General features: G+C 43.4%; 1 protein-coding gene across 3 annotated transcripts in view; it reads left to right on the top strand.

The window, feature by feature from the left end:
* CDK18 (cyclin dependent kinase 18) overlaps positions 1–7,479 on the top strand; it is a 55,034-nt gene extending 47,555 nt beyond the window's left edge. For 2 of the 3 annotated variants that reach the window (XM_074527916.1, XM_074527917.1), the window contains exons 14-16: positions 336–426; positions 4,079–4,156; positions 7,237–7,479. In XM_074527916.1, coding sequence (XP_074384017.1) covers positions 336–426; positions 4,079–4,156; positions 7,237–7,271 — 204 coding nt within the window. In that variant the 3' untranslated portion in view covers positions 7,272–7,479. Of the gene's footprint in view, positions 1–335; positions 427–970; positions 1,099–4,078; positions 4,157–7,236 lie in introns of those variants that run through there. The other variant, XM_074527915.1, reaches the window with a different exon arrangement.
* Positions 7,480–15,196: the final 7,717 nt, after the last annotated feature.

The raw sequence follows: 15,196 nt of genomic DNA, 5'->3' as shown, positions 1-15,196 counted from the left end.
GGTGTGGATGTAGAAAGGTGCCCAGATGTGAGGTAAAGTGTGCAGGGGTGCCCAGATGTTGCGGTGTGGATGTGCAGGGGTGCCTAGATGTGCGGGGGTGGGAATGTAGAAAGGTGCCCAGATGTGTGGTGTGGATGTGCAGGGGTGCCCAGATGTGCGGTGGTGGATGTGCAGGGTGTGCCCAGATGTGCGGTGTAAATGTAGAAAAGGTGCCCAGATGTGCGTGTGTGGGATGTGCAGGGGTGCCCAGATGTGCGGTGTAGTAATGTAGAAAGGTGCCCAGATGTGCGCTATAAAACCGAGTATTTCTGTTTTTTCCCTGGGGCGTTGTGCAGTACAGAGCCAAGGGCCGGATCTCAGCCGAGGCCGCCCTGCAGCACCCCTACTTCAGGAGCCTGGGAGAGCGCGTGCACCTGCTGCCCGACAGTGAGTGCCCCAAAAAATGGGGGTAAAAAATGGGTAAAAAATGGGTAAAAAATGGGTAAAAACGGGCTGCAGGCACCTGCTGCCCGACAGTGAGTGCCCCCCAAAAAATGGGGTAAAAATAGGGTAAAAAATGGGTAAAACAGGGTAAAACAGGGTAAAACAGGCTGCAGGCACCTCCTGCCTGACAGTGAGTGACCCCAAAAAATGGGTAAAAATGGGTAAAAAATGGGTAAAAACAGGGTAAAAACAGGCTGCAGGCACCTCCTGCCCGACAGTGAGTGACCCCAAAAAGTGGGGTAAAAAAGGGTAAAAAATGGGTAAAACAGGGTAAAACAGGGTAAAACAGGGCAAAACAGGCTGCAGGCACCTCCTGCCCTACAGTGAGTGCCCCCAAAAATGGTAAAAAATGGGTAAAACAGGGTAAAACAGGGTAAAACAGGGTAAAACAGGCTGCAGGCACCTCCTGCCTGACAGTGAGTGACCCCAAAAATGGGTAAAAAAGGGTAAAAAATGGGTAAAACAGGGTAAAACAGGCTGCAGGCACCTCCTGCCTGACAGTGAGTGCCCCCAAAAATGGGGTAAAAAAGGGGTAAAAATGGGTAAAAATGGGTAAAAACAGGCTGCAGGCACCTCCTGCCTGACAGTGAGTGACACCAAAAATGGGGGTAAAAATGGGTAAAAATGGGGTAAAAAATGGGTAAAAACGGGCTGCAGGCACCTCCTGCCCGACAGTGAGTGCCCCCAAAAATGGGTAAAAAATGGGGTAAAAATGGGTAAAACAGGGTAAAACAGGGTAAAACAGGGTAAAACAGGCTGCAGGCACCTCCTGCCCGACAGTGAGTGCCCCCAAAAATGGTAAAAAATGGGGTAAAAAAAGGGTAAAACAGGGTAAAACAGGCTGCCAGGCACCTCCTGCCCGACAGTGAGTGACCCCAAAAATGGGTAAAAATGGGTAAAAATGGGGTAAAACAGGGTAAAAACAGGGTAAAACAGGCTGCAGGCACCTCCTGCCTGACAGTGAGTGCCCCCAAAAAAGGGTAAAAATGGGTAAAAATGGTAAAACAGGGTAAAAACAGGCTGCAGGCACCTCCTGCCTGACAGTGAGTGCCCCCAAAAATGGGGTAAAAAATGGGTAAAAAAGGGTAAAAATGGGTAAAACAGGTAAAACAGGCTGCAGGCACCTCCTGCCTGACAGTGAGTGCCCCCAAAAATGGGTAAAAAAAGGGTAAAAATGGGTAAAACAGGGGCTGATGGCTGTGGGAGTGAGGAGGAATAGTAATAATAATAATAATAATAATAATAATAATAATAATAATAATAATAATAATAATAATAATAATAATAATAATAATAATAACCATAAATACTAATAATGCTAATAATACTACTATTACTATGACTAATAATAATAAAAAATAATAAACACTACTACTAATAATAATACTAAAATTAAAATAATAAGATCCATAAATACTACTACTACTAAAAATTAAAATAATAATGGTAATAATAATAATAATAATAATAATAATAATAATAATAATAATAATAATAAATGCTACTACTATTAATAATATTATAATAGTAAGACCCATAAATACTAATAATGCTAATAATACTATATTATTGCTACTACCACTAATAATAAAAATAATAATAATAAAAAACACTACTACTAATAGTAATATTATAATTACAATAATAATAACCATAAGCACAACTACTACTAATAATAAAATAAAATAATTAATAATAATAATAACAGTCGTAATAATAATAATAATAATAATAATAATAATAATAATAATAATAATAATAATAATAGTAAATGCTACTAATAATAATACCCATAAATGCTGCTACTACTACTAATACTAATAAATAACAATAATAAGCACTACTAGTAATAATAATATTATAATAAAAATAACAAAAAATACTACTACTAATAATAAAAATTATAATTAAATATAATGATAATAATGATAATGATAATAATAATAATAATAATAATAATAATAATAATAATAATAAAAATAATGCTACTATTTATAATACTAATAAATAGCAATAATAAACACTACTACTAATAACAGTATTATAAGAAAAATGACAAAAAATACTACTTCTAATAATAAAAAACAAAATTAAATATAATAATAATAATAATAATAATAATAATAATAATAATAATAATAATAATAATAATAATAATAATAATAATAATAATAATACCCATAAATGCTAATGCTAATAATAATAATAATAATAAAATATAATAATAACAACAATGAATACTAATAATGCTACTACTAATAATACTAATAAATAACAATAATAAAAACTACTACTAATAACAGTATTATAATAAAAATAACAAAAATACTACTACTACTACTAAAAACTAAAATTAAATATAATTATAATTGTACTAATGATAACGATAATAATAATAATAATAATAATAATAATAATAATAATAATAATAATTAAAAAATGCTACTAATAATAATAATAATACCCATAAATGCTACTTACTACTACTAATAACCATGAATTCTAATAATGCTACTACTAATAATAATGCTACTACTACTAATAACAATATTATAATAAAAATAACAAAAAATACTACTAATAATAATAAAAAATAAAATTAAATATAATAATGATGATGATGATAATAATAATAATAATACCCATAAATGCTACTTATAATAATACCCATAAATGCTGCTACTACTAATAATATTTATAATAATAACAACAATGAATACTAATAATGCTACTACTAATAATACTAATAAATAGCAATAATAAACACTACTACTAATAACAGTATTATAAGAAAAATGACAAAAATACTACTAATAATAATAAAAAATAAAATTAAATATAATAATAATAATAATAATAATAATAATAATAATAATAATAATAATAATAATAATAATAATACCCATAAATGCTACTACTGCTAATAATAACCATGAATACTAATAATGCTACTACTAATAATAATGCTACTACTACTAATAACAATATTACAATAAAAATAACAAAAAATACTACTACTAATAATAAAAAATAAAATTAAATATAATAATAATAATAATAATAATAATAATAATAATAATAATAATAATAATAATAATAATAAAAAATGCTACTAATAATAATACCCATAAGTGCTACTACTACTACTACTACTAATAACCATGAATACTAATAATGCTACTACTAATAATAATGCTACTACTACTAATAACAATATTATAATAAAAATAACAAAAAAATACTACTAATAATAATAATAAAATAAAATTAAATATAATAATGATGATGATGATAGTAATAATAATAATAATTATTATTATTATTATTATTATTATTATTATTATTATTATTATTATTATTATTATTATTATTATTATTATACCCATAAATGCTACTAATAATAATACCCATAAATGCTACTACTACTAATAATAATAATAAAAAATAAAATTAAATATAATAATGATGATGATAATAATAATAGTAATAGTAATTATAATAATAATTTGTGTGGCACAACCCGGGCTGGGCGGTGTGCCCATGGCGGTGCCCCCTGTGCCAGCCCTGACCCTGTGCCTGTGCCCTCCCTGCCCAGCCGCCTCCATCTTCTCCCTGAAGGAGATCCAGCTGCAGAAGGACCCCGGGCACCGCAGCTCTGCCTTCCAGCACTCGGGTACGGCTGGGCATGGAATGGGCACGGGATGGGCATGAATGGGCACGGGATGGGCAGGGGACGGGCAGGGAATGGGCATGGGATGGGCATGGCATGGGCAGGGGATGGTAATGGGATGGGCATGGATGGGCACGGGATGGGCACGGGATGGCACGGGATGGGTATGGGATGGGCACGGGATGGGCACGGGAATGGGCAAGGGATGGGCACGGGATGGGCACGGAATGGGCATTGGGATGGGCACGGATGGGCATGGGATGGGCAAGGGATGGGCACGGAATGGGCATGGAATGGGCACGGGATGGGCATGGGATGGGCATGGAATGGGCATGGGATGGGCAGGGGATGGGCATGGGATGGGCACGGGATGGGCAAGGGATGGGCATGGGATGGGCATGGGATGGGCAGGGAATGGGCAAGGGATGGGCATGGGATGGGCAAGGGATGGGCATGGATGGGCATGGGATGGGCACGGGATGGGTATGGAATGGGCATTGGATGGGCAGGGGATGGGCCCGGGATGGGCATTGATGGGCAGGGGATGGGCATGGGATGGGCAGGGAATGGGCAAGGGATGGGCATGGGATGGGCAAGGGATGGGCACGGGATGGGCATGGAATGGGCACGGGATGGGCACGGGATGGGCACGGGATGGGCACGGGCTGGGCATGGGCTGGGCATGGGATGGGCACGGAATGGGCACGGGCTGGGCAAGGGATGGGCATGGGATGGGCAGGGAATGGGCAGGGGATGGGCATGGGATGGGCAAGGGATGGGCACGGGATGGGCACGGGATGGGCATTGGATGGGCACGGGCTGGGCAAGGGATGGGCACGGGCTGGGCACGGGATGGGCACGGGATGGGCACGGGCTGGGCAAGGGATGGGCACGGGCTGGGCATGGGATGGGCACGGAATGGGCAGGGATGGCATGGGCTGGGCATGGGATGGGCACGGGCTGGCATGGATGGGCACGGAATGGGCATGGGATGGGCACGGGATGGGCAGGGAATGGGCACGGATGGGCATGGGCTGGGCATGGGATGGGCATGGGATGGGCAAGGGATGGGCACGGCATGGGCATGGGATGGGCATGGGATGGGCACGGAATGGGCATGGGATGGGCACGGGATGGGCAGGGGATGGGCACGGGATGGGCAGGGAATGGGCATGGGATGGGCAGGGGATGGGCAAGGGATGGGCACGGCATGGCATGGGCATGGATGGGCATGGATGGGCACGGAATGGGCAGGGGATGGGCATGGGATGGGCATGGGATGGGCAGGGGATGGGCATGGAATGGGCACGGGATGGGCACGGGATGGGCACGGGATGGGCACGGGATGGGCATGGGATGGGCATGGGATGGGCACGGGCTGGGCATTGGATGGGCATGGGATGGGCATGGGATGGGCACGGAATGGGCACGGGATGGGCAGGGGATGGGCACGGGATGGGCACGGGCTGGGCACGAGATGGGCACGGGATGGGGCATGGGATGGGCACGGGCTGGGCATGGAATGGGCACGGGCTGGGCATTGGATGGGCATGGGATGGGCATGGGATGGGCATGGGCTGGGCATGGGCTGGGCACGGGCTGGGCACGGGTTGGGCACGGGATGGGCAGGGGATGGGCAGGGGATGGGCATGGGATGGGCATGGGATGGGCATGGGATGGGCAGGGAATGGGCACGGGATGGGCACGGGATGGGCACGGGCTGGGCACGGGATGGGCAGGGAATGGGCACGGGATGGGCACGGGATGGGCACGGGATGGGCATGGGATGGGCACGGGATGGGCACGGGATGGGCAAGGGATGGGCACGGGCTGGGCATGGGATGGGCATGGGCTGGGCATGGGATGGGCATGGGCTGGGCATGGGCTGGGCAAGGGATGGGCAAGGGATGGGCACGGGATGGGCACGGGATGGGCACGGGCACGGAATGGGCACGGGATGGGCATGGGATGGGCATGGGCTGGGCATGGGATGGGCACGGGATGGGCATGGGATGGGCATGGGATGGGCACGGGATGGGCATGGAATGGGCATGGGATGGGCATGGAATGGGCATGGGCTGGGCATGGGCTGGGCATGGGATGGGCACGGGAATGGGCATGGAATGGGCATGGGATGGGCATGGAATGGGCAGGGGATGGCACCTCCCCAACCCTGCTCCTTTGTCATCTCATCCATCCCCAAACCACCCCTGGCGGCACAGCTGGGCATCCTGGGGCACAGCTGGCAATGCCCAGGCTGGGAATGCCCTCCCCAGAGTGGGGGTTTGGGAGGGTTTGGGGGGCTCAGGGTGGGGATTTGGGGGGTTTGGGGGGCTCAGGGTGGGGAATTTGTGGGGTTTGGGGGGGCTCTGGGTGGGGATTTGGGGCTCAAAGTGGGGATTTGGGGGTTTTGGGGGCTCAGGGTGGGGATTTGTGGGGTTTTGGGGGGCTCAGGGTGGGAGTTTGGGGGTTTTGAGTGGGGATTTGTGGGGTTTGGGGGTTCAGAATGGGGTTTGGGGGGCTCAGGGTGAGGATTTGTGGGGTTTGGGGGGCTCAGGGTGGGTTTTGGAGTCTCAGAATGAGGACTTGTGGGGTTTGGCCCAGGCAGGAGTTCCTGGCAATGCTCCTTTGCTCAGACGAGCTGCCCTGCACCCCCTGATTTTTTGGGGAGACCACATTAGGGCTGCTGGGCACACCCGGGGCACACCAGGGCACACCTGGGCTGGCACTGGGGCACACCTGGGCAAACTGAGGCACACCGGGGCACACCTGGGCACAGCTGGGGCACACTGGGGCACAGCTGGGCACAGCTGGGGCACACCTGGTGCACACCGTGGGCACAGCTGGGGCACACCCGGGGCACACCGGGGCACAGCTGGGGCACACCTGGGCACACTGGGACACACCTGGGCACAGCTGGGGCACACCTGGGCACACCGGGGACACACCTGGGCACACCTGGGCACCCCGGGGCACACCTGGGGCACACCTGGGGCGCACCGTGGGCACAGCTGGGGCACAGCTGGGGCACACCTGGGCACACCTGGGCACACCTGACCCCCCTGTCCGTGTCCCCTCCCCAGCCCGCGGCAAGAACAGGAGGCAGAGCATCTTCTGAACTGGGATTTGGCGTCGCCCGGTTGCCATGGAAACGGAAACGCTGGGAAAGGAGGCGGCTCCCAAACCCCCCTGCACTGTCCCCAAACCTGGGGCCGTGTCCCCCCCCTTTGTTTGGGGGTGTCCCCACTGAGAGCAGCCCCAGGGAGGAGATGCCAACGCCTGCCATGGCCTGGGAGGGTTTTGGGGTGGGGGTTTGTGGGGTTTGGGGGGGGTCAAATTGGAGATTTGTGAGGTTTGGGGGTCTCAGAGTGGGGATTTTTGGGGTTTGGGGGGCTCAGAGTGGGGATTTTTGGGGTTTGGGGGGCTCAAAGTGGGGATTTGGGGGCTCAGAGTGGGGATTTGTGAAGTTTGGAGGCTCAGAGTGGGGGTTTGTGGGGTTTGGGGGATCAGAGAGGGGATTTGGAGGCTCAGAGTGGGGATTTGTGGGTTTGGGGGGGTCAAATTGGAGATTTGTGAGGTTTGAAGGGCTCAGAGTGGGGGTTTGTGGGGTTTGGGGGGCTCAGAGTGGGGATTTTTGGGGTTTTCAGGCTCAGAGTGGGGATTTGTGGGGTTTGGGGATCAGAGAGGGGATTTGGGGGCTCAGAGTGGGGATTTGTGGGGTTTGGGGGGGTCAAATTGGAGATTTGTGAGGTTTGGGGATCTCAGAGTGGAAATTTGTGGGGTTTGGGAGGCTCAAAGTGGGGATTTGGGGGCTCAGAGTGGGGATTTGTGGGGTTTGGGGACTCAGAATGAGGATTTGCGAGATTTGGAGGCTCAGGATGGGGATTTGGGGCGTTTGGGGGGGTCAAATTGGAGATTTGTGAGGTTTGGGGGGCTCAGAGTGGGGATTTGTGGGGTTTGGGAGGCTCAAAGTGGGGATTTGGGGACTTTGGGTAAGGATTTGGGGGCTCAGAGTGGGGATTTGTGGGGTTTGGGGACTCAGAATGAGGATTTGCGAGATTTGGAGGCTCAGATGGGGATTTTTGGGGTTTTCAGGCTCAGAGTGGGGATTTTTGGGGTTTTCAGGCTCAGAGTGGGAGTTTGAGGGTGGTTTAGGGGCTCAGGGTTGGGATTTGTGGGTTTGGGTACTCAGGACGAGGATTTGTGGGGTTTTCAGGCTCAGGATGGGGATTTGTGAGGTTTGGGGGGGCTCACAGTGGGGATTTATGGGGTTCGAGGGGCTCCAAGTGGAGATTTGTGGAATTTTTTCCTGCTCCCAGACTGGGATATTCCTGCTCCCAAACTGGGTTGTCCCTGCTCCAGACTGGGATGTCCTTGTTCCCAAACTGGGATGTTCCTGCTCCCAAACTGGGATATTCCTGCACCCAAACTGGGATATTCCTGCACCCAAACTGGGATGTCCCTGCTCCCAAACTGGGGATATTCCTGTGCCCAAACTGGGATATTCCTGCGCCCAAACTGGGATATCTTTGCTCCCAAACTGGGACCGGGACTGGCACTTTCCTCCAGCTCTCCTTGGGGCTGTTCCCTCCTGATCTCTCCCGATTCCTTCTTTTCCTGGTCTCTCTTGATTCCCCGTTTTTCTTTTTCCCTCTTTTCCTGCTTCCCTCTTTTCCTGGTCTTTCCTGGTTCCATTTTTTCCTGGTCCCTCTCAATCCTTTTTTTTTTCTGGTTCCCTTTTTCCTGGTCCCTCCTGACTTCTTCTTTTCCTGGTCTCTCCTGGTTCCTTCCTTTCCTGATCCCTCTTTCTTGATTCCCTCTTTTTCCTGATTCCTTTTTTTCCTGGTCCCTCCTGATTCTCTCTTTTTCTGGTTCCCTCTTTTCCTGGTTCCCTTTTTTCCTGGTCCCCTCTGGTTCCTTCTTTTCCTCGTCCCTCCTGATTCCCTTTTTTCCTGGTCTCTCTTGGTTCCTTCTTTTCCTGGTCTCTCTTGATTCCCTGTTTTTCTTTTTCCCTCTTTTCCTGCTTTTCCTGGTCTTTCCTGGTTCCATTTTTTCCTGGTCCCTCTCAATTCCCTTTTTTTTCTGGTTCCCTTTTTCCTGGTCCCTCCTGACTTCTTCTTTTCCTGGTCTCTCCTGGTTCCTTCCTTTCCTGATCCCTCTTTCTTGATTCCCTCTTTTTCCTGATTCCTTTTTTTCCTGGTCTCTCCTGGTTCCTTCTTTTTCCGGTTCCATTTTTTCCTGGTCCCTCCTGATTCCTTCTTTTCCTGGTTTCCTCTTTTCCTGATCTCTCCTGATTCCCTTTTTTCCTGGTCTCTCTTGGTTCCTTCTTTTCCTGGTTCCTTTTTTTCCTGGTCCCTTCTGGTTCCTTCTTTTCCTGGTCTCTCTTGATTCCCCGTTTTTCTTTTTCCCTCTTTTTCCTGCTTCCCTCTTTTCCTGGTCTTTCCTGGTTCCATTTTTTCCTGGTCCCTCTCAATTCCCTTTTTTTTCTGGTTCCCTTTTTCCTGGTCCCTCCTGACTTCTTCTTTTCCTGGTCTCTCCTGGTTCCTTCCTTTCCTGATCCCTCTTTCTTGATTCCCTCTTTTTCTGATTCCTTTTTTTCCTTGGTCTCTCTTGGTTCCTTCTTTTCCTGGTCCCTCCTGATTCTCTCTTTTTCTGGTTCCCTCTTTTCCTGGTTCCCTTTTTTCCTGGTCCCTTCTGGTTCCTTCTTTTCCTGGTCTCTCTTGATTCCCCTTTTTTCCTGGTCCCTCCTGATTCCCTCTTTTTCCTGGTTCCCTTTTTTCCTGCTGTCTCCTGATTTCCTTTTTTCCTGGTCTTTCCTGGTTCCATTTTTTCCTGGTCCCTCTCAATTCCCTTTTTTTTCTGGTTCCCTTTTTTTCCTGGTCCCTCCTGACTTCTTCTTTTCCATCTTTTTGGAGTTTGGACATTCATTCATTAAGTGCATTTTTTTTTTCCCTTCTTCCTTACGCAAAAGATGGGGGAAAAAAATTGAATTAAAGGGCATTTTCCCAAGGTTTTCCAACTCTGGGAGTGGGAATGAATTTCCAAGGGGCACTGAGCCCCACCCCACATCCCCAGGGGGAGAAATTCAGATCCAGATCCAAAAATTCCTGAAATTCCAAAAATTCCAGAAATTTTGAAATGCTGAAGATCAAGGCAAACTGCTGGGAGAATCCCATGGAAGCAGGACAGCATTCCCAGGATTAGGAAAAGCCCCGCAGGCTCCTTTTAAAAAGTTTATCCTGAACCTTTTTCCCTATAAATCCCCCCAAAAGGGTGAAGGGGTTAAGAGAATTCCCAACATTTGGCAACCCCCAAAACCCAGGAAAAACGGGAATTTCTTCAGTCCTAAACTTTCCCCCCCTTTCTTTAGAATTCCAGCTTTTCCAAGGAATTTTTTTTTTGAGATTTTTTTGAAGGATTTTTTACCCTCTGGAATCACACCCAGAACCCCCCAAGTTTACAGAATTCCAGAGAATTCCAGAGGGTTCCAATTCCCCCTTTTACTGATCAGCTCCCAATTCCAGATAATCCCATTTATCCCATGGATATCTGATTCCCATTTGGAGTGTAAATATTTGGTGCCACTCTCTGATCTCCACAGCTGGAAAAAAAAAACAGAGCAAGGATTAAATCTTGGAATAAAATCCCTTTTTTTCCAACCCTGCCATAAAATTCCAGCCCTTTTAGCCTGGGTTTGGGGGGAGATTAAATCCTGGAATTAAATCCTGGAATTAAATCCCTTTTTTTCCAACCCTGGCATAAAATTCCAACCCTTTTAGGCTGGGTTTAGGGGGAGATTAAATCCTGGAATGAAATCCTGGAATTAAATCCCTTTTTTTCCAACCTTGGCATAAAATTCCAACCCTTTTAGGCTGGGTTTAGGGGGAGATTAAATCCTGGAATTAAATCCCTTTTTTTCCAACCCTGGCATAAAATTCCAACTTTTTTAGGCTGGGTTTAAGGGGAGATTAAATCCTGGAATGAAATCCCTTTTTTTCCAACTCTGGCATAAAATTCCAACCCTTTTAGGCTGGGTTTAGGGGGAGATTAAATCCTGGAATTAAATCCCTTTTTTTCCAACCTTGGCATAAAATTCCAACCCTTTTAGGCTGGGTTTAAGGGGAGATTAAATCTTGGAATTAAATCCCTCTTTTCCAACCCTGGCATAAAATTCCAACCCTTTTAGGCTGGGTTTAAGGGGAGATTAAATCCTGGAATTAAATCCCTCTTTTCCAACCCTGGCATAAAATTCCAGCCCTTTTAGGCTGGGTTTAGGGGGAGATTAAATCCTGGAATTAAATCCTGGAATTAAATCCCTTTTTTCCAACCCTGGCATAAAATTCCAACCCTTTTAGGCTGGGTTTAGGGGGAGATTAAATCCTGGAATGAAATCCTGGAATTAAATCCTGGAATTAAATCCCTTTTTTTCCAACCCTGGCATAAAATTCCAACCCTTTTAGGCTGGGTTTAGGGGGAGATTAAATCCTGGAATTAAATCCCTTTTTTTCCAACCCTGGCATAAAATTCCAACCCTTTTAGGCTGGGTTTAGGGGGAGATTAAATCCTGGAATTAAATCCTGGAATAAAATTCCTTTTTTTCCAACCCTGGCATAAAATTCCAACACTTTTAGGCTGGGTTTAGGGGGAGATTAAATCCTGGAATTAAATCCTGGAATTAAATCCCTCTTTTCCAACCCTGGCATAAAATTCCAGCCCTTTTAGGCTGGGTTTAGGGGGAGATTAAATCCTGGAATGAAATCCTGGAATTAAATCCCTTTTTTTCCAACCCTGGCATAAAATTCCAGCCCTTTTAGGCTGGGTTTAAGGGGAGATTAAATCTTGGAATAAAATCCCTTTTTTTCCAACCCTGGCATAAAATTCCAACCCTTTTAGCCTGGGTTTGGGGGGAGATTAAATCCTGGAATTAAATCCCTTTTTTTCCAACCCTGGCATAAAATTCCAGCCTTTTTAGGCTGGGTTTAGGGGGAGATTAAATCCTGGAATGAAATCCTGGAATTAAATCCCTTTTTTCCAACCCTGGCATAAAATTCCAACCCTTTTAGGCTGGGTTTAGGGGGAGATTAAATCCTGGAATTAAATCCCTTTTTTTCCAACCCTGGCATAAAATTCCAACCCTTTTAGGCTGGGTTGAGGGGGAGATTAAATCCTGGAATTAAATCCCTTTTTTTCCAACCTTGGCATAAAATTCCAACTTTTTTAGGCTGGGTTTAAGGGGAGATTAAATCCTGGAATGAAATCCTGGAATTAAATCCCTTTTTTTCCAACCCTGGCATAAAATTCCAACCCTTTTAGGCTGGGTTTAAGGGGAGATTAAATCCTGGAATGAAATCCTGGAATTAAATCCCTTTTTTCCAACCCTGGCATAAAATTCCAACCTTTTTAGGCTGGGTTTAAGGGGAGATTAAATCCTGGAATTTAATCCTGGAATTAAATCCCTTTTTTTCCAACCCTGGCATAAAATTCCAGCCCCATCCATTAAAAAAACCCCATCCCTGGGCAGGATTTCACAGTTTTTTTGGATTTTTCATGAAAATGTTGGGAATTTCTGTGGTTTTCCAGCATTTTTTTTTCTCTCATTTCATGGATTCTGCCATCCAGGAGCAGGGGCAGGCAAAAGGAAATTATTGCTTTGTTTGCGTTGGTTTTTCTTGGAATTTTTTTCCCTTTTTTTTTTATTAGCAGAAAAGAGGATTTTTGGCCGTGCCCTCAGGAAATTTGGATTCCCGGTATTCTTTTGTCTGGCCAGCTGGTGGAATGGGTGAAGGAATAGAATTAAATCAGGATTTGGGACAAAAACAACAAAAAAAAAACAATTCTTGGAGGCAGAGCTGTTCATTCCCACATGGATCCTCCTTTCCTGGCCCAACATTTCCATGTGGGAAATCCAAACAACAAAATTCCTTTGGGTTTTGGAGATTCAGGACAAAATAAATACATTTTTCCCCCTTTTTCTTTCCACAAAAGATGAAAAAAGTGGAATTAAGGAGCGTTTTCCCAAGGTTTTCCATTTGGGTTTTTCTGCAGCTGTGCTGCACATCTGGACACTCGGTGCAAAATTGGATTTGGATTTTGGATGTCCTTCCAAAATCGGATTTTGGAGCCATGTCTGAGCATAAATAATAAAAAAATTCACATTTCTTCATTGCCTTCCTCCATCCTCAGCTCATCCTCAAGGAGAAATCGATGGAAGGGGCCGGGATGGATCAAAGCTGTGAATTTCTCTGGGGGTGATTTTTGGGCAGAAAACTGAGAATAAATGTATTTAACTAGTGCTGTACAAACAAAAGACTTGTTTTAAAATAAATGATTTTAAGGATTTATTCCGAAAAAAAGTAATGATTTTTTTATATATATATAGAGAGAGAGAGAACATTTTTCTGGAATAAATGGAAAGGTACAAAAAAATAAATAATAATAATAATAAAGGATTTTATCCATCTGTCAGTCTCTTGGTTATATTTTATAAGAATATTTCAAATTTTCTATTTGAGAAAAATAGAAATAGAATAGAAAAATATTTTTAATTTTTCAGATGAAAAAGATTCTAATTTTCTTTTTTCTATTTATATATTATATGTTATATGTTATATATTATATATTATATATTATATATTATATATTATATATTATATATTATATATAACATATATAACATATATAACATATATTATATAACCTATATTATATAGCATATATTATATATTTATTTATATTTTTGGGGTTTTTTTTAATTTATAAGGTTTCTATTTTTTTCCCCAGATTATTTTGTGCTTCTTTTTTTTTCTCCTTACATAGAAAGAAAAAAAAAAGGAATTAAAGAGCATTTTCCCAAGTTTTTCCAATGTTTTAGTTGGGTTTTTCCATCTGACCTGTTGGATTGTGAATCCTCCAAAGTAAAATTTATGGAATATGGGATGGATTTTTATGGGATATCTTTGGTATGGGATTTTTCCTCTTTTTTTAAATTTTGATAGGAGAAGGATCTGCAGTGTTTTAGGGTTGAAGGAAGGTGGGAAGTGCCAGGGAAATCAGCTTTTCCTGCAGCTCCAGCCCCTTTTGCTGCTGGAATTTTGAGCACAAAAATATTGGATTTACAGGGACCTTCATGGCAGGAATGATGGATCTGACTCCATGATCTCAGAAGGCTAATTTATATTACATTACATTATATTATATTATACTATACTATATTATATTATATTATACTATACTATATTATATTACATTATTATTATATTATATTATATTATATTATATTATATTATATTATATTATATTATATTATATTATATTAATATGATGGATCAGACTCCATGATCTCAGAAGGTTATATTATATTATATTATATTACATTACATTACATTGTATTGTATTGTATTATATTGTATTGTGTTGTATTATATTATATTTATTATATTATCTTTATTACATTGCATTGCATTACATTACATGCTATACTAAAACTATACTAAAGAATACAGAAAAGATACGTACAGAAGGCTAAAACATAATGAAATCATGAAAATATAATAATGAAAAAATAACAATTAAACAATGAAAATATAATAATGAAATAATGAAAATATAATAATGAAATAATGAAAATATAATAATGTAAACTCATTACTCTTTCCAGAGTCTGACAGAGCTTGGCCCTGATTGGCCAAAGAGCCAGAACAATTCATATAAAACTAATTAAATAATCACCTGTGGGTAAACAATCTCCCAACACATTCCAAAGCAGCAAAACACAGGAGAAGCAAATGAGATAAAAATTGTTTTCATTTTTCTCTGAGGTTTCTCAGCTTCCCAGGAGAGGATTCCTGTGCAAAGGGAATTTTCCAGAACTGTGAATGCCACACAAAGGACTGGGCAGGGCAAACGTCCCTGGCGTCCTTTGAGGGATCCCGGAGCCCTGAACCAATATTGGCACAACCCTGTGGGCAAATAAAGCCAGAGCTGCCCGGCCCTGCCCGGGCTCGTGGGGCAGAGCTGGGGAAGGAACCAGGGACGAATTAGTCA

Source organism: Zonotrichia albicollis, chromosome 28, assembly GCF_047830755.1.
Source record: "Zonotrichia albicollis isolate bZonAlb1 chromosome 28, bZonAlb1.hap1, whole genome shotgun sequence".
Classification (NCBI taxonomy): domain Eukaryota; kingdom Metazoa; phylum Chordata; class Aves; order Passeriformes; family Passerellidae; genus Zonotrichia; species Zonotrichia albicollis.
Note: the sequence above shows the minus strand (reverse complement) of the source record. Positions and strands in the feature narration are given on the sequence as shown.